The 27,210-nt window shown below is 51.9% G+C and overlaps 1 protein-coding gene across 3 annotated transcripts in view; it reads right to left on the bottom strand.

Annotated features, from left to right (window-relative positions):
* Positions 1–27,210, bottom strand: part of atrnl1b (attractin-like 1b) — an 86,264-nt gene that overhangs the window by 8,327 nt on the left and 50,727 nt on the right. For all 3 annotated transcript variants that reach the window (XM_029250680.1, XM_018762625.2, XM_018762626.2), the window contains 3 exons: positions 25,596–25,657; positions 21,676–21,754; positions 7,551–7,658 (listed from right to left, as the gene is read on the bottom strand). In XM_029250680.1, coding sequence (XP_029106513.1) covers positions 7,551–7,658; positions 21,676–21,754; positions 25,596–25,657 — 249 coding nt within the window. The remainder of the gene's footprint in view (positions 1–7,550; positions 7,659–21,675; positions 21,755–25,595; positions 25,658–27,210) is intronic.

Here is a 27,210-nt window from a genome sequence, read left to right as displayed (position 1 = left end):
TGCAGCGAAGTGCGTCACCCTGGTAACCGCGGTACAATGTAAAAACAGTGTGTAACAGTACAGTCAGTTCCAAGAGTGACGTGCAAAATCAAGGAGTATCTGAAGTGTCAGTCCAATGACTAAGAGCTCATCTAAATCTATACACCACCACCAATCACAGCTCGACTTGGAGAACCAGCGATCATCTTAAACATTTCGACCAATGAAACCTCATCGTGGAGAACCAAAACTCATTTAATCCATACATCTCCACCCAATAACATCTCACTCAACGCTCAAACTGGAGCTCAGTGCATCTGTATACAACCAACTACAATTCAGCCCAAGGATCAGAGCCTATTTCATCCACACGTACCACTGGCCTTGTCATCCTGTGACTAGCAGACACACTTACCCTTTACGAGAGAGGAGCGTTTCCTGCTTTCGAAGTTGCTCAGAGAGCCGAGAGGGTGCAGAGAGAGAGACACTGAAGGGAGTTCTCAAGGGGACAGGGCAGGAACATCATCAGTGATGTCACCATTAACAACCCAACATAACCCGCATCCTCTCAGGTCACTCCTTGGACCCAAACACCCAACCATCACGTAGCTTCTCCCACACTCTCTCTTCATCTCCTTGAACGTGCGTGTCGGTGCGACGCTCGCGAGCGCCGTGACAGCTCAGCCCCGAGGGATCGGTTTTTGAGCCTCTGATCAGATCAATCAGAGGTAACCAGGCTAATAAACATGCCAATTAGCAAGGAGATGCAACATATCTAGTTTCAATTAAACCCAAAGTGTCCCAAACCACCTCTTCCTGAACAATTTATTTTTTAGGAGAAGCAGATTAGTGCGAGGCGCGCGTCCGTTAGCGGTGGGGCTTGGAGACTGCGGGTGTTCGTGTTCAGCTCAAAATCGCTCTTGAGTTGAGAGGCAGTGGGCAGCAATGCGGCTGTAAAGCGCGCAAGGAGACGGCGGAGCCTGTGCTACTGATCGGGGGGGTGGGGTGGAGTCTTTATTGGTCCAGAGGAAAACAGTGAGCCGGGTTACTGGTAGAGGGGGAAAGGGTTCACACTCATTTACATATTAAGAGACAGCTCGACGGAATATTACTGCGAAAACATGACCTTTTACTCTTAGTGTTGCTTTTAGTTGGTCTTTTCAAGAGGCTGTTACTGCCACCCAATTATCCGCAGGCCAGCCAGGCGGAGTGGTGGGCCGGTCGCGCGCCTCCTCTCCGGCTTCGATTCCAGCACGGCGTGACCCTGTGACCAGGTCATCGGAGAGGATACCATCTAAGAAACAGGTCAGCGTGCGGAAATTAATTGAGCTCTTCCCCTGGCAGCCTGGCTCAGCCCGGCCTCTGAGGGACTCGGGCAGCGAGGAGACACAGTGAGGGAGGGAGGCAGCGGAGAGAGGAGGACCGAACCCTCCTCATTGTCCAGCACAGCACTCTGGGGACCAGAGACTGTAGATTTCTCCAATCAGACAGAACACATGACAGGAGGTGGAGCTCTCATGTCAGAATAGACACAACATAATGGAAGGTGGACACCTACCGACCAATCGGAGAGAGGATAATGGGAGGTGGAGATGTACTGCCCAGTCAGAGAGAGCAGAGAGATGGAGCTTTACTCCCCAATCGGTGAGATCATGTAATAACAGATGGAGCTCTACTGTCCAATCACATGACGACACAGTCGGGAGGCAGAACTCTCTTGTCCAATCACAAAGAGAACAGAAGAATACATGAAGCTGTCCTGCCCAATGAGAACGAGGCAGAGCTCTTCTGTCCAATCAGAGAGAGCTTGCCAGAGATGGAGCTCTGCTGGCCAATCAGAGGGAGAAAATAATGGTCGGTGCAGCTCTCCTGTCCAATCACATTGAAGGTATAGAAGGGGGCACCTCCTTGCGAACCGGGCAGAAGACCCAGCGGCTGCGTGCTCCGTTCAAGATGACTATGGGTAAAGAAGAGCTGCAGACAAAAGGCAGAGAGTTTGCGCGCTCTTCTTCACAAACACGTGCAGAAGGCAGGTGGCAACGAGGAGCGCTGGAGGCTGTCCTCACAGGACCCCCCGTCTCAAAGACAACGGGAGGAGGAGCTGCCCGTTTGTCGCACCACTTGCCTGTGACAAATCAAACTGTAAAAACCCCCGCGGCCCAAAACCGATAAGAGATTACAAGGCCCAGATTTCTGACGAATCAATCTCGTCCCAAACAAACGGAGTGGAGAGGAACCCGGTGAGGTGGGGGGTGCCGCAGCGCACTTCAAAGCAAGACGAACAAATAATAAATAAATAACGAGGAGCAGCACTCGTAAACAGGAGCCGTATCTAATGATTTGTGACCGAAGAGGGAACATGGCTTCTCCTTGGCGCGCGTAGTTTATCGTCCCTCTCCGCGCCTGTAATCACCGTCATTAAAGCCCCCACTTCCCCAGCCCCATTATTCCCTCCTTTTTGGCAAAGACACATAAATTAAGAGGAGCACGCATCATTTGGCACTCCCCGTTGTCGTTACCAGGAGAGATGGGAGCCGGCGAGGACGAGCGACAGTCGTACCGTCAGCCTGTCCCCGCAACACGAATGGGGCCACGGGGGCTGAGGGCTGGCGATACAGGCCCTGTGCTGCACCCGCAATGCATCTGCTGAGCCACTCTGGCCCCTTTTATTTGGGATGAGGGACCAACTTACAGCACTTAAACTGTTTTATGGGTGCTTCGGAAGAGCGACACACGCAGTCATCGTTAATAACGAAACACACATGTTGTACGTTACATTTGCTCGGCGTGACAGTTGTTCGCCCAGGAAGCAGGTCCTCCACGGGGGACCCACCGAGAGTTAACGGCCGCCTGAGAGCGATAGTCAGAGAAGCAGAAACATGCTGTTCGGCTATGTCTTTGGTCAAGTGTGTCGGGTTCGAACATCATCAACAGGAACGTCTGTCTCCAAGCATCCAAAAGGACAGCGGTGAATCTGAGCTACTGGGAGTGAGCATCCTCCGCCAGCTGGTGGCACCGATATCCATTTCCTTGGGCAGCTGTGCATCGCTTGGCACGACGAGGCCCCCTGAGAACAGAGGGGTCAAGACACTGACGTCAGCGGTCAGAGGTCTGCACTTATCGCCCTCAAAAGCCCTTTGTGTTCTCCTTCTGAGTGTGCGCTAGCTGAGTGGACGATCTGTCCGTCTCTGTCTGGACTTCAGTGTGCGTTTCTGTCTCTGGGTCCCACGGCTCACAGCGGCGTTTCCTGCGGGTGTGTGCGCTCACAGTGCACAAAGTTTCTTTCTCGCGAATTAAAAAGAGGCTCTCGGGCCAAACCGACCGCTCTCGCCAAGTCGGACTGCGTGGAGCAGAGAGGATGCTGGGCAATTAGATGTCCTGGTGTATCTCAGCGCTAACCAGGGAGCACAGCATTGCCCTGGGTGCCCTCCAGCTGCACCCGACGCTCGACGGGTTTGATTAGAGGAATAAAATGCAAGTTTGCGGTTTCAGTTCTCTTTTACAAAGACTTTCTGATGTGCCGACAGGCTAAATGCCACAATTATACGTTATCAGAAACTTCTGGAAGGGCGATTTCATCAGAAGCCGCTGATAAAAGGGTCTTTGTAGCGGGGACGAAGGGGCGAGCGCGGCACGGGCCGAGAGCTCCGTGCCACGGGCGAAAGCTGCATTTCACGCCCAAGCGCCGCTAATTGCCGGAGCGGAGGGTGACGAGAGCGGCGTCGATGCGCGGAAATCCACTCACGAGCGCAGCGGCCACATCAAACCGGCTCGGCTCAATCAGAAAAAAGGGATCTAATTTTTGCACCGGCACATATAATTTTCGGTTAAAAAGTCCATCGTGAAATGTCGTGGCTTTTTTGCTGATGAGGTCGCCGCAAAGGTGGCAGCCGTTCTTTCATTTGCATCGCTGAAACTCCAGACAGATTAAACTTAATTTAATTGCGGTGTTTTCAGGAAACATTTGAACAGTAAAGCAAATTAATGGCGGGTGTGCCGGGGCCAATAGTGAGGCTCGAACTGCTGATATTGAAGGGAAATTCAGGAGAGCGGTTTAAAATGCTGAACTGCATGCGAGTAGCTGTCCGTACATGTGCTGCGCTGCCGTTCTACGGGTCCGTCGGTTGAGCGTCGAACGGAGAGACGCACGGCAATGTACCCTGGTAAAAAAAAAAAGATAACAGCGATGTGATGGAGGCAGCTGCCCACCTGGGATGCGACTCTGCAATCTCTGTCTGCAGCACCAGTACTCGCTGGGGTTCGAGTTCAGACACGAGGACCGCAACGCCGATACGAGTCAAGCGGGGCGCTAATGAAAAGCACCTCCCCATAGTTTCAGTACAGAAGGATAGGGTGGGGAGGGGGGTGAGCCCATAGTCGTGCTCCATTCCGTGCAACGGTGCCGGGCGCGAGCTCCGCTGCAGAGCGCAGATTTACTGCAAATGGAAAGCAGATCTATTTTCTCCTGATACATTTATTAAACTGATGAAAATAATGGAATGTGTATCTGGTAGCAGTTATAATTAGACGGTGGGAAAGCGGCGGGCCGACGGAACGTGGGTTTATGGGCCGTGTCGGCTGCTTTCCCTCTGCCATTAGGAGCAGATTAAACAGGATATAATCTAATACATTACTGCAGCCCGCAAAAAATGAGGGGAAATAAAGCTCACATTCGTTTTACCACGCTGCGGCTCCTTTCTCCGCGCGGAGACTATTCAATTCGTCTCGTTTTGTGGAGCTGAGCTTCGGGGAGAAAGCCACGCTGTACGGATGCCGATGTACAATTAGTGGGATTCGGGGGTCATCCTTTAGCCACCCTTGTGCCGTGGCCATCAATCACGTAATTAGAGCTCGTCAGGCCATATGCTGGGGCCTATGACATCAGCGCAGGTCCGGAGCAGCTGTCCGGGAGCCAGTTCAACGGCAGCGCGTTTGGTTGTTTGAGCATCACGGCGGCTCGCTGAGCAGCAGCGGGCCTCGCAGCCGTGGTTTTCCTCTTTCCCCGTGCGCCTCTGGTGTGCAACTGGAGGGCGACTTTAAATGAAAATACAAACATGCGACGGCACGGTATTTCAGCGGTTTCGTTCCCAATGGCGCACTCGCTGTGCCAATCCATAACGCGGTGAAACAGTCGGAAGACCAAGGTGCCGTTGTGAAACCACTCTGCTGCACTGCTTCTCAACAGCTTCGCAGTGCTGTGTTGCAAATAGACACACACACACACACACACACACACACACACACACACAGTGCACCCAGGAAGCAAAGCAGGAATCTGGGTCTTGTGGGAGAAATCTGACAAATGTACAATACGCATAGAAAGCCACGGAGGTGGCTGTAGATGCAGTGAGTAGCATGCTGGGAAAGGATCTCCTATGAATCACTGTGCGAGAAACCCCCCACTCCAGCATGTGTGCGTGTATGTGTACACAAACAGTCTTCCTGCCTCTCCATGTCATCATGTCCATAATCCCTCATATCCCATTACCATTTCTCATCTGTAAAGGAGCATAAAATCACGCAGACACGGTAAATACACGCATTAGATATGAGACTGAGCCTTCCTGGACACGGCACTCTCTCACCAAGGCCCAGGTGTACGCAGCGGGGGAAACGGCTGCAACATATCAACTATACAATAGGGGGTATGGGGTGGGGGTACGGTGATGAGGACCGTGTTTCATGAGCATGAATTTCCACAAGCCTGGGTCCTGCACACCTGGGCCGCGAGAAAGGGAGCGAGAGGGAGAGAGGCACCAGCTGTGCTGACGGGACCAACTGGCCAACAGCAGCAAGCTTCTGACGCACTTTTACCGTAGGAAACATCACCCGTCTGCACACTCCTCCGAGCATCAGGATGTCCAAGCCCTCAGAGACCCTCTCCCCAGAGGACAGCTCCTGTCTCCAGAGACGCCAGAGCTACGGGACCCTCAATTCAGGGCTCTGCACCATCTCCGGGAAACACGCCCGTGTCCCTGATCCCAGTCAGTGTGTTCCTGTTTTAGAAACTGCAACATTTACAGCATAAACTGAGGACTCATGGAAGAAGTGTGGTGAAGAGCCAGTGAGCAAGGCCATACGCACAGAATGACATAGTAGACTTAAGACTTCATGCTGCCCCTGGCACTGTGGGACTTCTTTGGGCGGAGGCGCTACAGCAGTGTCTCCTGTGGCTGTGGAAAAGGTCAAGCGTCATTACAGTACACCGATGTGCCGAGTGGACGCAACCATTAATGGGGAACCGAAACCGATGCCGTGTGGAATTAAACTGCAGAAGGACAACGTGACCTTTGTCAGTCCACAGAGCCTGTCGCACAGAGTGACACATGGAGGGAAAAATTCACACGGCATTCGAAATTGACATAAAAACCTAGAGCAAACTGAGCATTAAATCGGCCGCAGAAAGGTGGAGAAAAATGGAAGATGGGAAAGTGCTTCTCTAGATAGAAATGGAGTCCAGTACAGTGATGATTTCCAGGAAGGAGACCTGGCAGCGGCGATAACTTCCAGAAAGGAGACCTGGCAGCAGTGAAGACCTCCAGGAAGGACACCTGACTACGGCAATGACCTTCCGAGAAGCAGCTCGTGAAGCACTGTGACAGTCCGGTTCAGATTACAGAGAAGTGTGTCACCCCACACACACACGTACATTAAACCAGCAGACCCAAACAGCTGCTTACAACTCCGGTCACGGCCACCATAACAACGATAGTTTAAACAACGCGCTCCTTTATGGCGCCATTACGGTAGACGGACTCCGTTAAACACAGACAGATGTTAAATTAACCTCCAAAAAAATCTTCCCATTTTCCATTGTTCGGTTTGCGCTGCTGCTCTGAGCAGGAGGGGGGGTCTCATTGCCACTCTTAGTCCTACATGCTTACCATTCCATTGAGGGCTGCAAGTCTGGAGATTTTGCTCAACACCATTTCTCCATAACACACAGGGCTCCACAGCACCACCCTGGGGCTACTCCTTGGTGGGCCCTGAGGGACGGTGCCCTCCCTGGTGGAGCTGACCCCATACACAGTGCCCCAGTAGCGTCTTTACTGCAGCAGAGCCCCATCCTCGCAGACAGGAACCCGTCCAAGATGAGGTCTCACACCTCATCCCCTCACTAATGGAGTGCTAACGCTGCTCCTCCTTTATTCCAGTGCAATGCATGGGTGTGAAGAGCATGGAAGGAGGCAGCGTGACCGAAACTCCGTCCTCCCGGTCAACCTGGCTGTTGACGAAAGGCCGCAGTGGCGGAGCGGCCGAGCTGAGTGCTTTCCACTGAGAGTCGTCCCGCTTCCCCACGCGCGCTAATAGCTCCTTAAGTGCTTCTTTGCAAGTGTTGCTCCACGTGCAGCTGCAGGTCGGCTTCACGTGTTCCAACCAATTTCGGTTCTTTCCCTTTCACGACAGCTGGCCTTCACTCCGTCGTGATGACCGACATACCCAATCCTCTTCTTTACTTGGACCAACCAAGCATTCCGTTCGGTGCTTTTAAATTATTTGAACTAACAGCACCTGGCCTTGCTCTCTTTGAGGTCGGCGCACGCTTTCCCAACCTCAGGCGCTCAACTCACCTCGGCCGACGCGTGCAGCAGTTCCGTGTGCGGACCCGCCACCTCCAACGCCACATCCACCGAGGAAAAAGGACGGCTGGCCATCTGCTGGCGCTCCCTCATGAGCTGCTGTAGGAGGAAGAGGGGAGAGCGAGCATCACCAGCAGGTGAGGGCATCAAACACAGCTTTGCCTTTTAGGGCACCGATATCTACAGCAAACAAAACAAACAACGGAGGGGAGTGGGGATTGGGAGAAGGTCCGAGGATGGTGCCAAGAAGTACGCCTGTCTGCAGTTTCGCTCGCTCGCCACCTGCAGGCAGTTGGCAGTGGCCTGACCAAGGTCATGTGACTTCTCCCCTGCTTTGCGAGCGCCGTATGGAGCGGGGGGGCCACTCCTGTGCCAGCACCATATTTGTTTTGATAAACTGATGATTGGGATTCTCTCCAAGGCCCCGAGAGGACCGTTGTTGTTCCTCTTGCTCAGGGTCACCATCTGCTCTATAGAAGTGCGCCGAGCGGGTTGTGAAGCAGACCCGGCGGAATGCTGCGAGCTAGCCAGCACTCACTCACTCTCTCTCTCTCTCTCTCTCTCTCTCTCTCTCTCTCTCTCTCTCTCTCTCTCTCTCTCTCTCCTCCTCTCTCCTCTCTCCTCTCCTTCTCTCTCTCTCTCTCTCTCTCTCTCTCTCTCTCTCTCTCTCTCTCTCTCTCTCTCTCTCTCTCTCTCTCTCTCTCTCTCTCTCTCTCACACACACACACACACACACACACACACACACACACACACAACTGCAGATACCAGTTCTATGGGAAACAAACACGTTTTCATCCAGTGCATATAGTGGCCACTGGCAGCACAGAACACTCCCCCGTAACGGCACACTTGTAGTCTCAGGCAGATGTGCTGCAGGAGTCCTTTGCTGGAGGTCCTTCCTGTTTGTCTCGTCTGGCTGATGGAAGTAGCAACGCTGAGGTTTCTCGGTCACTTTGCTGCGTTCGCTAAACGGTCGACTGCTAGCGGCCCTGTTTAGCATGTGTTTTATGTCTGTGTGCCGTCTCTCTCCGCACAAGACCTTCACAGTGACAGCGGGGCAAGGTGATGTAGGTCCCCATTCTGTAATCCAATCATAAAATGCTTAATTAATTCCAAAGTGCTGTAAACAACCGCGGTACAGTGGAAGCAACTAGTCTAGTTCGGTCCTCAATACACTGCAAGACCACCTGCTGAACACCTCCAGCATGTCCAGAGGGATGGACCTACAGGGACAGATGAAGCCAGGGGCACAGAGAAGCTGGAGTTCCTGTCAATAGCGTCTTCCTGAAGCTCCCTGACAGAGAGAGAGAGAGAGACACAGAGACACACACACACACACACACACACACACACACCCCCCCCCCCCCCATCTCTCCCACTCACACAGTCACGCCCACCCATATGATGTGCACATCTGTCCTGTGGAGACCTACATATACCCTCACATATATATACACACCTACATCTCACACACACACCTGTCTCATGTGCACCCACATACATAGACCTGAGTGTCACGCCCCTGTCCTACACAGTGCGACACCTACCCCAAAGAGCACAATGGGGGCAGAACACTTACTAATCCATCAGGTAACCCCCTTCATGAAATGTACATCAGAATGCTGTACTCAAAATCAGAAAGGATAGGTTCGAACCCCACGACAATAAATTTTGTGGGAACTATAAATACAGTTTTTGTATTAAATCTTTAAACCTTCATAAACTCTCACGTGGAGGCCAATTTTTTTTTTTTTTTTTTTAAGTAAACAGCAGCCAGTGTGTCCAAGGGGTTAAAATCGAGACAGTGAGAGCAGACAGTCCTACACGACCCGAGTGTCCTCATAACAAGCTCGGAGGAGGGGGGACGGGGGGCTCGGGGCTTGTAAATGATTTCATTTAGCGAAGGACAAACGTCGCGTGGCACCGGCATGCGAGTCCAGAGCTGTCAGTCATCGCTCTGCAAGGTCAGGAGACGGCATCTCCGACAGAAATATAAAAAGACAATGTCAACCGGGAGGCGCGTGGAAATCACGAGAGCAGCAGGGGGACAGAATGGCTCCACAACTCATCTGCCCCACAAAAAGGTCTAATTATTACCTGCGAGCTCCGTCACTTCCAGTCCACCTGGTATTTCTGGAGTCGCCGAGGGAGCGGACAAGCGGACAAGTCTAGTGCTTTTGCACAGTACCTGGAGCCCCACCTGGAGTCATACCTGGAGCTCGGAATTCTGGGTTAGTGTGTGTGACAGTGGACACACGACTCCGTGATTACAGCAGAGTTATGTTCCAACAACCCTGACGTAATTCTGACATTTACCTTACGTTACATTATATGAACCATTAAAATAGTATATACCCCATAAACACGCATCACTGTGAACATTATACAACAGGGCGTTGTTATATTTTCAAAAAATTAATAATACAGAATACTAATAGTGTAGTGGTTAAAGCTGCTGCCCTTAGAATCCAAAGTCACAGGTTTGATTCCTACCTCTACCTGTAGTACCCTTGAGCAAGGTCCTTACCCCTGAATTACACCAGTAAAATCACCCAGCTGTAGAAATGGGTAAATAATTGCAAGTAGCTTTGGAGAAAAATGTCAGCTAAATAAATAAATGTAATATAAATACAACAGAGTACTGTATTTCCTTGCTGCGCTATTATTTCCACTTTCATTGCTAAACCTATTATCTACCGGTTTTCTTTTCAGCAGCACCACAGCAGTCACTTTTCTTCCCCTCGCTTGCCATTTTAAATAAAAAGAAACATGAATGGAAACACAAACAGTTTTGTAAAAAAAAAAAAAAAAAAAAGATTGCTGCTAGACACCCAAACACTGACAGACCCAGACAGTATCAGACATGGCTCCTTGTGGCGAATAACTGATGTTATCGTACAGCAGACGCAATGGTCCTGGTTACGACCAAACGTCGGCACTCGAAAATAATACACTACGGTTAATGGCCAGTGTTAAAGTGTGTAAGTCTGGGAGGTTGTAAATCGTAGGTGTCCCAACTCAAGGATCACCTGTACAAACATGCCTGTCTACCCGTCTTAACAGGTGAAAGTTAACGAACGTGCTGGTGAACGTGAGTGCGTGTAGAGGCGTATGTCCGTGTGGCAAATCGATCCCCCCGACTGGAATCTCCGAGCAGAAGGCCATCACGTCGCTGTGCCGCGATCAATATTTAAGATGGCCACCTCATCCCGCTGCTGTAAAACAGGCCGATGTGTTAACCTCGACGGATCGATGCGAGATGAATGTTTCCCGAAGTGGAGTCGCGCACAATGCGACACCCACACCCTCCCCGCACGGGCATGGGCGGTTCTCTCACTCCGTGGGGCGATGCAGCTCACAGGCGTGTCCACGTCCTGCGTGTCTCCTCTATGCACAGCAAACACAGTTCAGCGTGTGTGAAACAGCACTGGCCTCAGTGGGGTAAAACCCAGTTAAAACCACATGGGCTGCAGTGCTAAAGGGGGAAGCTGCTAGCATAGTGGTTAGTGCTGCTGCCTTTGGACCTAAAGGTCATGGGTTCAAATCCCATGAACAGTTGTAATACCCTTGAGCAAGATACCTATCCTAATTGCTCCTGTAAAACTACCAGCTGTGCAAATGGGTAAGTAACTGTAGATAAACATCACAAGCTGCTTTGGAGAAAAGCATCAGGTGCATGAAAAAACATAGATGATGATGATGATGGTGGTGGTGACAACCACATGGGCGCACTGTGAGGGAGGAGGCATGGCCGTAGCGGGACCCGCTGTGCGCTGCTCCTGCTACAATGAGGCCGACAGGAAAGGAGCACAATCAATTCGAGTTCTTGCTGCTGTTGCCTGGCGGTTGGAGTCGCCGCAATTGAACATGAGGAACATGGCTTTTATGGGAATGCATTACACCCCCCCGCGCCACAGGCACACATAGGTCATCTCATCCCTCCTCTTCCACGGCACAAAGCGGAGGAGGGCTGATGCGGTTAATCGCTCAACTCCTTTGCTTTTAGAGCCCGGGAGACGAGGCTTTGCGGACGTGTCCATGTCGCAGCCGCTGCGGGTGGAGGTGCGGGTCCCCCCCACCCCGCCCACAGTGGCAGCCGGACACAGTGAGAGACAGGAGGAAGTGCCACCGATGCGTCGCCGCAGTGACTGTCTCGAACCCACCGGGGACACCGCAGTGAAACAGCGATTAACAAGCAGACGGAATAAACAGGGAGGTGAGATGCTCAGGCCTGGAGGGTGGAAGAGGGGGAGGAGCATTAGGATGGACACAGGAAGAAAACCGGTGTCAGGGTGCGACGGCTACCAAGGGGTTAACGGGTTGCCTGGTTTCAATCCCCTTGTCCACCCCCCATGAGAGCTAAAGGGGACGATTTAAGAGTTCATCAATTCCATCACATCAAATTAGCTCCCATCACGGGCTGCGCAGCCAGGCAGCATCAGTCCTCATGGAGCGACTACGTGTGTGTGTGTGTGTGTGTGTGTGTGTGTGTGCGCGTGCGTGCTGCCTTTATCTCAAGGTGGTAATGGACTCCCCCCTCCCCACTCTTTGTTGACAGCTAAAAAGCACCATCTGTAATTATCAGGGCCTTCGGCATTAGTGTCACTGCAAGTGGTGGATGTGCGCGTCGCTGCCCCGCCATCACTCCTCATCTACATGGCGTTCCAAGCCTCTCTGCTGGACCCGCACATCACGACAGGTTCGAGATGACGTGGGTTGCCTTTCCGTCTTTATTCGTTCCCTTTAAGAGTGTGTGTGTTAAAGCTGTGCGGCTCAAACTGAGACACAAGCCCATTTTTAGAGTTCAAAGGGAAAATAACAGGTCCTCCTGAGGAAGGAAACCTGGAGTCAGTTTGTGAACCCTCCCCATCCTCCACTTCCCAACCTACTGCAGTACCAACTCAGCAGATTCACAGGGGACTGATGGGAAGAGCGGATCACCACAGAGGAGCGTGGGTAAACCACTCGGTAGGTGTCGACCCTCCCGCCCATCACCACTGCCCGCCTTCCTCAGAGAGATGTCCCGACGTGCCAGACGGTGAAGCACGCTGGCCACCAGGTCTCCTCGGGGAAATGCGTAGCCGTCATTGCAGGGATACAGACGTGCGTCACATGACGCATCCAGCCCATCAATCGCCTCTCCGAAAGGTCCATGTGAGAAAAACGCAACCTGCACTATTGATCGCATTAATGCAAAAGCAGGAAAGTTTGGCTATAGGAATTCTGCTCCTGTGGGCAGGACTCAAGTTATACTGTTAAGGTGACATATAATGAAATCCATTAGACATCATTCCTCAGTTATGATTCTTGTGGGTACCGTTAATGAAAAATAAAAAAGAATATATAGCAGAGCCTGGCCTTGGGAGTGTTTGGCATACCCAATTAAAGTGTGATCAATTTCTGCCAGTCAGCTATGCTTCCACAGCAAACAAGCCAATGGACAATAGTCAATATCACATTACGGGGACAGACACACACACACACACACACACACACACACACACACCTCGACTTACGTTGGAAAAGACACACGTCCCAGAGACGGCTCTGACTGGACATCAGCCAGCAGAAGAGACTCCGCAGTGCCATCGCCATGTTACTCCAGACGCACTGGGAAATCACGCGCCTCTCGGTCGGAACTACACGCTGCACACACTACTGCAGAACCACTCATTCGCTACTCACACACTGCAAAAGTACTTACACTTGACAAACAGGGCCACTACAGAAGGAGACACCTCCCATAGAACGGAACTACTTGCACCAGAGCCACAGTAGCGCAAAATTACAACCTGAACACAAACCAGCTGGAGGATAAAAAAAAAACTGTCTCTGAAGAATCACTTATTGTTTGAACGCATAGAGGCGTGTTGACTTCTCATCCCCCCCAGGCCACAGAGGAGGAGGAGGAGGAGGAGACATTTACTTTTACTCATTTTGCTGATGCTTTTCTCCAAAGCGATTTACACTGTTAAGCTGCCTACAATTATTTACCCATTTATACAACTGGGTAATTTTACTGAAGCAATTTAAGGTAAGTACCTTGCTCAAGGGTACTACGGCGGAAGGTAAGATTCGAACCCGCGACCTTTGGATCCGAAGGCAAAAGCTCTAAAGCGCTATGCTGTCGGCTGGACCCGAGAGAGGGAGAAACCCCTGTTGCGCGGCCTTTGCGAGGCTCGCCCCTAACAGTCGCACGCCGACCTGGACCGCCGAGGAAGGAGCGGCTCGCTGCTCCCGTGATGAAGCGGCGCCGGATTGGGAGGACGTGCCCTTCAACCCGGGGAAGCCTCCCAGCACGGCTGCGTGGAAGGCCAGCCAGATCAGCGCTCCGCTCGGCTAATTAATCTCCTCGCTCAACAACAGAGAGCGCCGCTGCAGCGCGTCAGCGCCAACCCAGCGGGACACAGCCACACATCTAATTGGGCCGCAAGTGCGCTCGAGTACCCCTTCGCCTACGCTTCCTCCAGGGATTGTTTCTGGGTTTGTTTTGATTATTATTCCTGCTCGGTTACTCCAACTCGCTCGCATCCTGTTTGTCCCTCTGCCTGTTCGGCATTATTCCGCAACTCGCCTTTGCGCTTTAGTAATGCCTTGTTACCCACGATCCATCACTGGTGCCCCATTACCGGCGTCCCTCTCATTTTTTCTTTTTTTTTTTTTTTTTTTTTTGCCTAGCTGCCTCCACCAGGCGCTCTGACAGCAACGCTGCGGATTCCCGCTTGCCAAATTACACAATGGATTAGTGATTGATAGCTCCGGCATGTGGAAGCCACCCAGAGGTAAATGTCTCTCGACTTCAGATAATCTCAAATTTAATTAATGTGCAACAGCCCCTAAGTGCTCTGCAAATGTAGCATTGGGAAAGGTTCAAAACTAACTTGGTAGCGATACAAGGTCAAAGAGCGGGCTGCTCGGTGTAGCCAAGAGCTGCCCAATTATGGCACATAGAGGCAAGACCCATCCAATCACAGCGCACCAAGAGCAGGAACCGCCCAATAATAATGCAGCGAGGGTAGAAATCACCAAATCGTAGCACACCGAAATCAAGAACCACTCAATAATTGCATATTGAAGTCAAGAGCCACCCAATAAAAAAATGCACTGAATACTGGAACCACCCAATCATTGCACACTGGATGCAAGAACCATCCAATCACAGTGCACTGAATCAAAAACCATCCAATCAAACAAACATCGTCTGAAACCGCTTGCCCAGTACGGGGTCACAGGGAGCCGGAGCCTAACCCGGCAACACGGGGCGTGGGGCTGGAGGGGGAGGGACACACGCAGGACGGGACGCCAGTCCATCGCAAGGCACCCCAAGCGGGACTCGAACTCCAGATCCACCGGAGGGCAGGACCCGGTCCAACCCACTGCGCCACGCCCCCACCCATCCAATCACTGAACACCAAAAAACAAAGTACCTAAAAATGGTGCAACGAGGCTGGAGCCACCCAATCGCAGCACAATGAGGACCGGAACCACCCAATCACAGCACACTAACAGCAGGTGCTACCCAATCATAGAAGAGCGAGGCGTCCCAAAAGAACCAGACGAGACGGGATGACGAGACGCAAGAGCAAGCCAGTGATGCAGAGATCCGGCCGATCAAACAAACACGGTCATGAGGTCTAAATAAACAAAAACCAGGAATTTACCACGTCCATCAGGGAACCCATGTCAGCGGTAAGCGAAAAGGCGAACATCTCTGCAAAAGTATGCGCTTGCCCAGCTACAGCAGATGGTCCTGCACACAGGTAACCGTGCAATATACTGCACCGCACACAGCTCAACACATCGCGAAATTGAATTTTCCTAACAGCGCTACTGAGCCTGTGGGAGAAAGGAGGAATTTCTTAATTACAGCTTGTGCAAACGCACTTTTCATTGTGTGCCGATGGAAAGAAGAAAATGCACAAATATCAACTCCTAAATGTTAGGACATTTATATAAGTATGCAAATAAGCCCCTGTTTCTCTCCTTGCCTGGAAGGCCTTGTTACCAGCAGCGCAATGAGTGCGGAGCCCATGCGGCTGCAGAGCGTACCTGTAATGTGGGACTGAGTCAGATTTACTACACCTGTAAACTCACAATTTTTCATTATTACCATATTTTTCGTTATTATAAGGCCATCTCTGCATACTCTCTGGCTTTATTCCTTCCCAGCAGTGGGAATCGTTGGTGGTTAACGATCTAAGTCACTGGAAAAACCCATCTGGCAAAGAGCCCAACCAATAAGAGCTCAGTGAGTCGACATTCTCGCCAATGAGAGCTCACCTGCTGGAAAACTCGACCAATGGGAGGTCACCTGTTGGAAAACTCACCCAATAAGAGGTAATCTGCTGGAAAACAACCAACGAGAGGTCACCTGTGAGACGACAGAACGGATATGCGCTCAACTCTGGTGCAAAGCAACACACCCTTGTGGGTTCTGAGTTTCAGGACTGTCTCCGAAGGGCCTGCAGCGGAAGGCGGAGCTTCTGCACTGCTCACGTCCTGCAGGTCTCACTCAATCAGCCTTCCCGCTCCACACAGCGAATGTGTCACTGCCCTGGAGCTCTCACAGGGCGATGTTTAATACGATGCGAAAGGGGTAATAATTCACAGGAAACTCACAGGCCACTGGGAGGTCTCTACGCAGCACCGCGGAACTACGGCTGCTCAACTCCACTCGCTAGACAAATAGCTCATCCCCTTTCCGATCAGGGTGGCAAAGAGGAACAACTTGGAACCCGGCCTTCCTTACTGAAACGGATTACAGGGCCTCGCCGATGACGAGCACCAAACCTCAATCCCTGATCGCAGATGGACCACAAAGAACCATCATCAGGCCAAAAAGCTCCACCCCGACATGAGACGGACCACAAAGCTCTGCCCCTCGGAGATGGGCTGCGGAGCTTTGTCCTCACCGCAAACAGGCTGCAGAAGCGCAGAACATAAGTGTAATCCTTGCTTTTCCGCTCATCCGCAGCCATCCCCCCAGAGCCAGGGACGCATGAGTTTTACCTGTGTAGCGGGTGACACCGGGTGCGTGGGGGTGACCCGCACCCGACAGCTGGCTGAGGCTACGTGTAGGCGGGGCGGTGAGCGGGGGAGGGAGCCTAGCGACCACCAGCACAATGGCGCGCTTGTCATTAGATGCCCTTGCTCAACCTGCCGTGGGTTCAATAACGGCACCGCCATCTGTGAGCTTCCTCCGACTGCAAGCTGCTCCCTGGCACCCTCTCCGTTCTGTTTGTCTGTTCAAAAGGTACTGTTTACATTGTTTATTTAACGCTATTCCAGGGTGAGAATAGTCAACTCCGTTTTATGCGACGTTCAGAAAATGGACAAAAACAAGCCCACAAAAAACAAACAAAAAAACAGGCGCCGCCGGCATTTCTTTCCATCCCTGAGACAAACACCTTTATTCCTCTCTGCATGGCGGCGCCAGCATTCCAGCACATAAACAATGAGCAACGAGGACACAAAGACCCCTAGACTGGACCACAGAGTCACAGGACAGAGACAGGAGACCCCTAGACGGGACCCACAGAATCACAGGATGGATGCAGAGACCCCTAGACTCAACCCAAAGAGTCGCATCTCACATTCAGAGACCCCCCCCGGTGACACAACGGAGCACCATGGATGCTCTGTGGTCTCCAACAGAGACGGGCTCTGGACGCACATCTCCAGGCAGTGATTGATGAGCGGCGCTTGCGAGCCGCTGGAGACTTGTTTGCGGGAGATGCGGTAATGACAGTGAAATTGCTCCGAGGTAATGCTCTGTGGATAATTACTAGAAAACAAACTTCAGAAAGAGGATAAACAAATGTGGCGAGGAGGCTTTCAGCAGCTGGCTTACCTTATTAAGAAAATCAATGTGCATTGGAACTGAGCGTGTCAGAGTGTGACACGATGTTTCGGCGTTGGCTGCGTGCTGCGGAACACACAGTTATCTCTGCAGGGAATCGGCAAATCGCCTCCGGCCACCGGCGTACTTTCGTCCTCTCTGCAGCTGGCTGTGCGGGTAAAGAGCGGCTCTGTGGACGAGGACAACCAGCGCAGCCCCACGTCATGGGAGCTTTTAGCGGGGGGTGTGTTCGGTCGCTCGGTCTTCTTTCTGCGTATTGACTGTGTGTCGCTGTGTATCAGCTGTGTGTCGCGTTCGATGAAACCCTGGAGCGAGGCGTGATAGCGAGGACTGCCAGGCTTCACGTTGTACCGTCCCCACAATTTCCCGGTAAACGTCCGTCAGCCCGACATGTTTAACTCAACGCTCAAATTGGACATCCGTTGTGCGCGAGACAGCAAAGGAACAGAATCCCACAATGCCGAGCTGCAGAGGCGGCGGCGATACCTGCTCAGGTACAAATCCAAAAACATCCAGTTTCCATTAACTATAAAAACAGAGGCATCAAACTAAAAACGCTTGAGTTTTTCCAAGGTTTATTAGACGTCCATAAATAACAACTACTCCCCATAAAGCCACAGTTGGAACAGTATGATTAACGTGACAGATTTAACCCCTCCTGTGCTGAGCGCAGTGTCACTTTGGCACTGTTGGTTATTCTATAATGAGGTTCGAGACACATTTACACGCACAGCAGCAGCCCAGAGAGGACTGATCCCATAACCACCCACCTCTGTAACAGCAGTAGTAGTAGTCATAAAAATAATAAAAAAATTAATGTTTTCCACGGTGACATGTGGAGTAGCCCAGCGGAGTTCTGCAAACCCTAAAAAGGAAGCCACGGGATAAATCCATAATCCCATGTGATTATTTTAAAAATGACCCCAAGCTGTTACCTTTGGAGGTTTCCCATCAATCGACTCCTTCCTGTGAGATGTAGCTCCGCCCCCATCATCACAGTCCCCCTGACAAGAGGTCACCTCTCTGGCTTTACTGCCCATTTCCCCAGATCAGAACACAAGGAAATGAGGATTTATTCTGCATCGTGCTGCTGCTCCCCCCACAGCCCTGGGGAGGCGTGACACAAAACCAGGCCGCCCCCACCTGCTAACTTTCAATACAAACCCATCTAGTGAGCAACTCCTGTGACATCCCTTAAACAATGTAATCTCACGGGTGATTAAACGACTTCCACGCTGCTCTCGCTCCGTTAACCGCCAAGGTCTGTCGTTCACTCCGCTCCATCCCACGGCCGACTTCTGAGTCACTTTCCACGATCCCCCTGGCACCTGGGAAGGGTAGGAGGCCACAAGCCAGACACACGGTCACTGAGAAACATAGCATGTTCTCATAACGCTCAATGAGCGTGAACAAACATCAACCCCCCCGTCTGTAAGAGGTGCCGATTACACCTCGTGAACGAACATCGCACCTCCAAATTGTCTGCTGATCTTACCAAGTGGAAACAAACGTCATACCTCCAACTCATCCGTTAAAAGCTAAGGCTACACAAATGCGCAAACGAACATTGCTTCCCATTCGTCTGCAAGAGGTGCAGATGACTCCCAATGAAAACAAAAATCACATCTCTAAGTAGTCTGTTAGAGGTGCTTGGCCATACCAAGTGCAAACAAACCTCATACCTCCAACTCATCCATTAAAGGCTCAGACTGCACAAACTAGTGTGAACGAACATTGTCTCCCATTCGTCTGTAAGAGGTGGAAATGAAACCGAATGAAAGCGAATGTCACACCTCCAAGTAGTGTGTCAGAGGTGCTGACCAAATGCAAAGGAAGGCCAAACCCCCAACTTGTCTGTTAGTGGCACAGACTACACAAACAAGCGTAAGAGGTACAGACCTCACCGTGTGCAAACGAACATCACACCTCCCGCTCGTCTGCAAGAGGTATGGACTACGCCGAGCGTGAACCAACATTGCATCTCCGCTTCGCCTGTTAGAGGTCACGGTTCCCACCAACAAGTGAGAACGAACGTCAGACCTCTGACTTATCTGCAAGAGGTACAGACGACCCCAGCGCACGTGAACGAACGTCACATTACGAGTCTGCAAGAGGAGCAGACAGAAAACATCACAAGACAACCAGGTTCAGATGCAAAACAAAACAAACAACAGAAAAATGCAAGATAACGGGTGTGTTTCGCACTCTTTTGATGAGAGAGAGAAAGGAAGTCTCTGCCATATGATTGCTCTGATTATGCCAACAGAAGAGACTGTCCCACATCGCAGACGGAGCGGCGGCCTGCGCTCGGCTTGGAAAGTATGACTGATTGCTTTAGGTGGATGGCAAAAGCAGTATTCATTATCCAAGCCTATTCACAGACCGCTGCTCGGGATCAATACAAAAACTTCTACTCACAGGAAGCCCATGGGAGAAGCACACAGTCTCTCTCTCACACACACACACACACACACACACACACACACACACACAGTCACACTCAGAGAGCACAAGAGTGAGTGGTGGCATTTTTCAAAGCGATGCAAACACTCTCAGACAGGGGCTCGACTGCAAGGGCTGACACACAAAGTGTTCCAGCAGCGTGCACAATCTCCCGTGCACACACACAAAAAGGCACACAAAGAGACACACACAATGGTGGCATCCAGCACTTGCTGCGTTCACCTTGGGGTCAGTGTGGTCACACTCGAGGGGGTCCTCTGTGTGTGTCCGTGGAGACCGGACCGAGTATCGGTTCTTGTGGGCAGAGCTAATGAACGACAGCTAAATGAACATACAAAAACAGTAAAGAGGTGCAAACAACACGCACACACAATGCTGGGAGGATTCCAGAGCTCAGACCACACTGATCCCTACAGTGTCACAAAGACCGCAGCGGTCAGTGTATCGAAGTACATTATGCAAAGCGTTTCATGGGGTTGCTGCTGTTGTGTCGGGTTCCTGGAGCAGCAGAAGCAACGTGTGGACCTAGACTTTGAGAAAAAGCCTTTCTTTGGACTGAAAGATCCTAAATGGTGCCAACAGAGCCAGATCCAGTCTCAACATGGACCTCACAAAGAGCCTTCTGTGGCACAGGGTCCAAGAGAACAAAAGATCCACACACACACACACACAAACTGCCTGTGGCAGCACTCTCACAGCTTTCGACCACAGACTGCACAGGGTGTGTAACTGTTTCTAAGAGGTGGACTCTGTTGACCGCGTTCAGCACAACGTCCCCCAACTTCCACCGAGCTTTGTCCACATCTGCTACCGTTGCCCTTATAAGGACTTCCTCCAAGCTTTACTTTTACTCATTTATCTGGCACTTTCTGCCACAATGACTTGCAGCGTGAAGCAGCTTACACCGATTTACCCATTTATGCAGCTGGGTAGTTTTTACGGGAGCAATTTCAGAGGATGTGCCTTGCTCAAGGATACTACAGCAGGAGGTGGGTTTTGAACCTACAACCCTCACTGCTGAGGAATTGTATGCGAAGGAGAAGTTGAGGAAATGAAAATACATTCAACTGACCGCAAACAAAGTTGCTAACGGTAGAAGCCGTGTACAGTACACATCCCCACCAGTCGGACCACCTGGAGAACAGGTGCGCCCATGTGGAGTTCTGGCGTCTCCCCAAGCGCCCGCTGTTCCGCGGCGCTGCCTGCATGCAGATGAGGGCAGGGGTCTCTGAAGATGTGAGGGCGCACCTGGGCCGCCGCGAGCCAGCGGCAGCATCTGAGAGCGTGATGGGGAGCTCACCTGGGCTCTGCTGATAACACGCCACATTTGTGGCAGGTATGGACATTAGAGCACACCTGGGGTTTCTACCAGCGCCTGGCCCCCGTCATTTCTGGCGCGTATTCCACAGAGCATGACGACGTGCCGCTCGTTTAATTCGCGTCTCTGCGAGAAGTTTGAGTGCGAAATTGAGCCAAGGAAAGTGACTGTCTGGACACTCTGAGAACACATCAAACCCGGGCCTCTGATCTCTGTGGGTGGCCGGGCGCTTCGGGACACCTGTCCCCTTCAGGCAGGTGTTTAAGGTGAGCAGCTCCAGGATGGCTGCGCATGTGGCCGCTCGCTGCACTGGACAACTAGATGATGCTTATTTGGCCGACACCTGTATGGGGTCTTTGGAAAGTAAATGCAGCAGTAACACACAGAGTAAAGCCTGTAAACCAGAGACACACACACACACACACACACACACACACACACACACACACACACACAGGAGAACGGTGTTGTACCTCTCTTCGCCTGGAGGCCCAGCAGGTCTGTTTGATCTTCCACACCACAGCAGCCACCAGTAAGAGGGACAGGAAGCAGCTGCGGGGGAGGGACCAAGATCAATTGATCAGTGAACATGTCAGACAGGAAATACCTGTACAGAGAAGCGGGACACGGATCAGCCAATCAGAAAACACATTCAGATGAAGGAGGTACAGGAGTAGACAGGCAGTCCATCAGTGACCCTCAGTACATTATACGATGTAGATTGAAAGCTGCTGTGGGGAGGAAGTCAGCAGGATGGACAGGAATCATCCCCTAATCAATGAGTCTATCAATCAGCGATCGTCTGTTGCTTTCTGCGAACGTTACCTCACCGCCATTCAAACACACAGCACTCCGACGTGTGAAATGGGGGCGGGAGGTCAAGAACCTGGGCTGCATGGTGTCACTGGTGCAGCAGTGGCATAAGGCTCCGCCCCCTTCGCCCCTCCTGGACAATAAATATTCCTCCACTATTGAGCGGCCAGTAGACGTTTCCGGGGGTAAAACATGAGTGATGCGATTTCCCAAGGGTGGTGTGTGGGTGGCGTGTGGGTGCTGAAGTAGAGCTGGAAGAGCAATCCGTCGGAAATGACAGGTACGCGGCACTCGTGTGTGAACACGGCGATTTTTTTCTTTTTTTTTTTAGACAAACAAAACACTGTGTGAGGAACCGCAATTCGGAAATTAAAGGTCCGGCATGGCTCTGCCCATTACGGATTCCGCATGTCTCGCTTGGTGTCAGACACACAAGTACACACACACACACACACACACACACACACACACACACACACGCCCCGCAGGTCTGGCGTCCTCGGTCCTCGGCGAGCCGCTCGGCCTCGAGCTGACAAACAAAGAGCAGACGCACGCTAATCAAACAGCGGAGTAATTGGAGTAAACGGAGCCGAGATGGCACCAATTAGCGTGGGGACGGAGCGTGGGACACGCGGCGCGGGACCGAACGAGCAGCGCACTCATTTGGAGGAGCTCCGCCACAGACCGTCTCTTCAAAAGAGAGCCGCTCACCGAGGCGCGGGAGCTAATGAGGCTCCTTCTTGTACTCGGCTTAACCGCCGCATCTAGAGAGAGTGAGTGAGAGTGTGTATGTGTGTGTGTGCGTGTGTGTGTGTGTGAGCGCGTGCATGCGTTTCGCTCATGCCTGAACGTCTACACGGGCCAATATTAATAAGCAAGGACGCTGGACATTGGCGGAGAATTAACCCCCATCGGGCCAAGTGTTGCGTTCACCGGGTTTACCGCGGTACGCCTTCAGCCAGGACATTGGACGAACAGTCCGCGTGTGTCAAAGGCAAACGGAAATGTGCTGTAACCCAGGTCTCCTCCCCTGTCGGCTGCCAACACGCCGCCTTCCGGCACATTCTGACACCTCCATCAGCGAGTGCGCTGTGTGCGTTTGCTCCTGGTGAGATATGGAGATGGTGAGAGAGGGGAACTGGGCGAGCGAGCGAATGAGAGCAACGTGCAGCGAGACGACTCGTTACCGCAGTTCTGGCGCAGTTTTCACCTGTAGTTCTCATTCTCCTTCCTGTATTTATAGCTACTTTATAGAAATAAAAACAATTCATCCTGTTCAACCCAGCAGAAGTGCCTCCTGCTGGACTTGCAGGCATCAGACCCACCAGAGCCTCCGACTTGCAGCCACTTGCACCGCTAAGACCCAGATTTGAGCCAGGTGTGGGTTATGGAGTGAACTCGCTGCCCTTTCGACAAAGTGACTCGATGACCAGGCGAGCGAACGAACGAACGAACACACACACACACACACACACACACACACACACACACACACACACACACACACCTAATTGAGATGACGAGAAGCAGGTAAAATTGAGTTCTTTTTGTGGGGAGCCAGGCTGCTGCCGCACCGTCGCTTTCAACACCAACACGGCAAATGGGTTCCAGGAAGTGAACAAAATGCATTAAGTTGCAGAAATTACAGGCGGCCTGTTAACCAGCCATTTGCGGAGGGTAAATTGAACGCGCTCTCGTTCGTGTTAAATGCTGTGTAATTTCAGCCTGATTGGGCCTCTTGCCTTTTTCTTTTTTTTTTTTAAATTATTTTTATTTTTTTTTTTTAAACAGATCAACGCATCACTGCAGAGAGAAGGCAGCCGCGTGCACCAAGCATCATGGGAACGGGCAGGGAGAGCAGGCCGCGGCGCTTGTTTACGGCCACCTGGGCGGCGCTCTCTTTGATGTCTCCGATTTCACGGGACGGGTCGTGGATGAGATGCAGATGGAGCCTTTGGCCGGGAGGCTCAGGTAAGATGTACCGCGGCGCCCTGTTATGCAGCAGCAGATAAGAGAGCCGGCGCCTTGAGCAAAGCACTCCCGCCCCACCTTCCTCCATCCTATGTCATTTCACGGCGAATGAGTAGTCCTAGACGTCCACGTTTTGAAGCCATAGGACGCTGCGACGAGGACAGAGAATGAGCTGGTCACGACCCGCAATCGGGTCCAATTATGTTCAGTGAGCTTTTCTAAGTGGTCAGGGGGTGGCGGAGTGGTTTGATCTCTGATCTGACCTCATCAAAGGACCTGGGTTCGAATCCAGCTATTACTACAGTACTCTCCCAACTATTGATCTGTATGAATGGGCAAATCAATAACCACCTTATTTTACAAATAGTGCAAAAATCTCACATTGAGTCACCTTGGAAGGAAGAGATTAACAGTGCAAACAAACAACAACAGGAAAGATTTCAGGTGAATACGCAATGGACCGATGTTGCCAGTGCTGTCCAGTTCTGCCAAACGGGGCAACGCGCCTGCAAGAAAGGACCTGGTCCGATCGTCCTCGGCACGGAGAACAAGACACTGCAAAGTGTGGTATTCCACTGTGAAAGTCAGCACATTGCGAGTTCACACTGGTACTGGTTCTATCCTACCGCTGTGTGTAAGAGAATGTCACTCTGCGGTCAGACTGATCATCTCCACTCGCTGGACAGTGCCCTCCCTCCACTGTTTACACTGTAAATTAGCCTGTCACGGCAACCGGCGTCATGGCGACAGGTGAGGGACAGCCACATAAGTACAACGTCAGGGGGTTCACACGGTAACCATGGAAACAGCTGACCTGTCTCACCCAGACCGTCAAAAGTCTCCTGGGCACACTTCACTCGAACCCTGGACTGTGAGAAAGCACAGGTGGCGCGAGCTCACATAGTCCTGCACCTTCGCGGTGGTCTTGGCGCCACGGCCGCGCAGGTCGACGCCACGAGGCCAAAATTCAAATCAACAGCAGCCTGCTTTTCAAATGCTAATTTCTCAAAATAAGATGAATATTCATACCTTCCCTGCAAAGCACAAAGGCCAGAGATGGACTGGGGCGAATGGCAGTCTTCAGCCACACCTGGAGAGAGAGCGTGTGTGCGCGCGCGCCACTAGGACCACTGAATGAATGGCACTGACCTAGGAAAGCTAGGTGGGATACACAGAGCCAGAGTGTCCTTGCTTCAGCCAAACTTACCAGAGTAGGACAATGCAGGGTGGAGAGAATGGACACACACACAGATGCTGTAGAACAGGCTAACCATTGAACTGCGAACAGCAGATCGCTCGGAAGATGAATATCAACCTTCAATTTGTGAGACGGTCCGAAGCCCACGGCCCCCAGCGATGAGCGCTCACTGAGCTGAGTGGAGGCCCCACACCTGGACTCCTACACCTGAACCTAAACCCTAATGCAAAGGCCATGCCCACAGACTGAACCACGCCCACAGCAGCATCACTGAACTACAGGTGAACTGCAAGCCCCGTCCACAAGGTAGCTGGTTCATCTATGCACATCTTAGTGATTGAGGTGGGAAAAACTCAGTTTTCATTCTGCTGAAGGCTCAGATGATGACGGTCAAAGGCGGTCAAGACTCACCTGAAGAAGGTGACGAAGAACTGGACCAGGTCCATGATGCCGTTGTGCTGAGAGAAGGCAATCTGAGAAAGAGGGAAAAGGGGGATCGACAGTGAGCAAAGCACACTAAGTGGTGAGGAAGATCCAGACACAGGTCAGTGGAACGGTCATGGTGCACCACAGAGCTGAGTGAGTGTGTGTTGCTGTGACAACCAGAGCGCTGCGTCTTTGTGCCCATCTGCAAGTCCATTACCTGTAGGCCAGGAATTGAGCGAAGAGTCACAACTTGAGCTGTTGGGCCCCCACCCTGGGCTGTGTGTGTGGAGGCAGAACATCTAAGTCGCTCTGATGACCAACCCAATGCAGTCATTTACTGAACCTCTTTGCAGCAGCTGGACCAGGGCAGTGTGACAAACACATACCACAGGGGGCAGTATGACGGAGGTCAGCGAGGTCACAGCCCTCCTCGATACTACGGCCACTACCAGGCCCCGGACAGAACGTCTCGCTTGTGTAAAAGGAAGAAGGACCGCGGGAAGAGGTGCCGTCCGTGGAAGTGACGCACAGGAAATGACCGTGAGGAGCAGCAGTGTGTGTTGGCAGAGCTCAGTCAGCAGAACGGCTCTAGGCGCTGCAGCGTGTGAGGGCGGCCCGGCGGGGACCACGTGAAGACCCCTCTGTCCACTTTGTTTCTGAGAGCGACGTGGCATCACAAGGGACTATGTGAAGACCGTCGTGTGTGTGTGACAGCCCACATGGACATCAAGCGGCCTGACTGATGGTGTGAGCAACACACACACACACACACACACACACACACACAAGATGGGGTACCAGCACTTTTATTACTTTGTTTGTCATTTCCCCGCAGAAGAGGGTAGGTGAGCCAGGTGTGTGAAGGTGAGATGGGTGCCCAACACTGATGTCTCTGCACTTCCTGCCCCTTCACAGACAGACGGGATGTTTCTGCAGCTGCTCTGAGTGTGGATGTAACGTTCTCCCATGTCCATACTGTACATGTACACACACACACACACACACACACACACACAACCCTCTACACATTCTAGTGTGCTGAGAAATGGAGAGGACGCAAAACTGGAAGCAGAAGCGGTAAAAGGTTAAATTTAGCGTCCTGTAAACCTTTGGGGCAGGGCAGAGCAGGGAATTGTGGGAAAAGGCCTTAACGGTCCCTCATTAACTCTTAAATTAGCATATTCATGAAGGAAGTGAGTGTTGCGACCTGCTCTAGCAGAGATCAGCGCCACGTCGCTGGGAGAAGACAGTTCGTCTCCAGCTCACACTTGTGCCTACCATGCCGAGAGCTCCACACACACACGGAACATGCAGGTCTAAGCACACACAGCCGAGCTGCACTGCTCCAGCACAGCTGGATACTTCACAAGTAGAACATCTGGATGAATACAGACTATGGTCACCTGTCCAGCTCTTTAACTGCACTGGATCAGGCTACAAACACTGCCTTGAATCCCTTGTTGCCTGCACGCACACACGAAAGCTGAGTTCTGCCTTCATTATTCCCCAGATTGAGTGAGCTCATGCATGACCGTCCTCAGGCCTCATACGCCCCACGTAGCCCCACTTCCTGGGGGGAGACCCGTTGTCATGGACACAG

This window comes from Scleropages formosus, chromosome 3 (assembly GCF_900964775.1).
Source record: "Scleropages formosus chromosome 3, fSclFor1.1, whole genome shotgun sequence".
NCBI classification, from domain to species: Eukaryota; Metazoa; Chordata; class Actinopteri; order Osteoglossiformes; family Osteoglossidae; genus Scleropages; species Scleropages formosus.
Note: the sequence above shows the minus strand (reverse complement) of the source record. Positions and strands in the feature narration are given on the sequence as shown.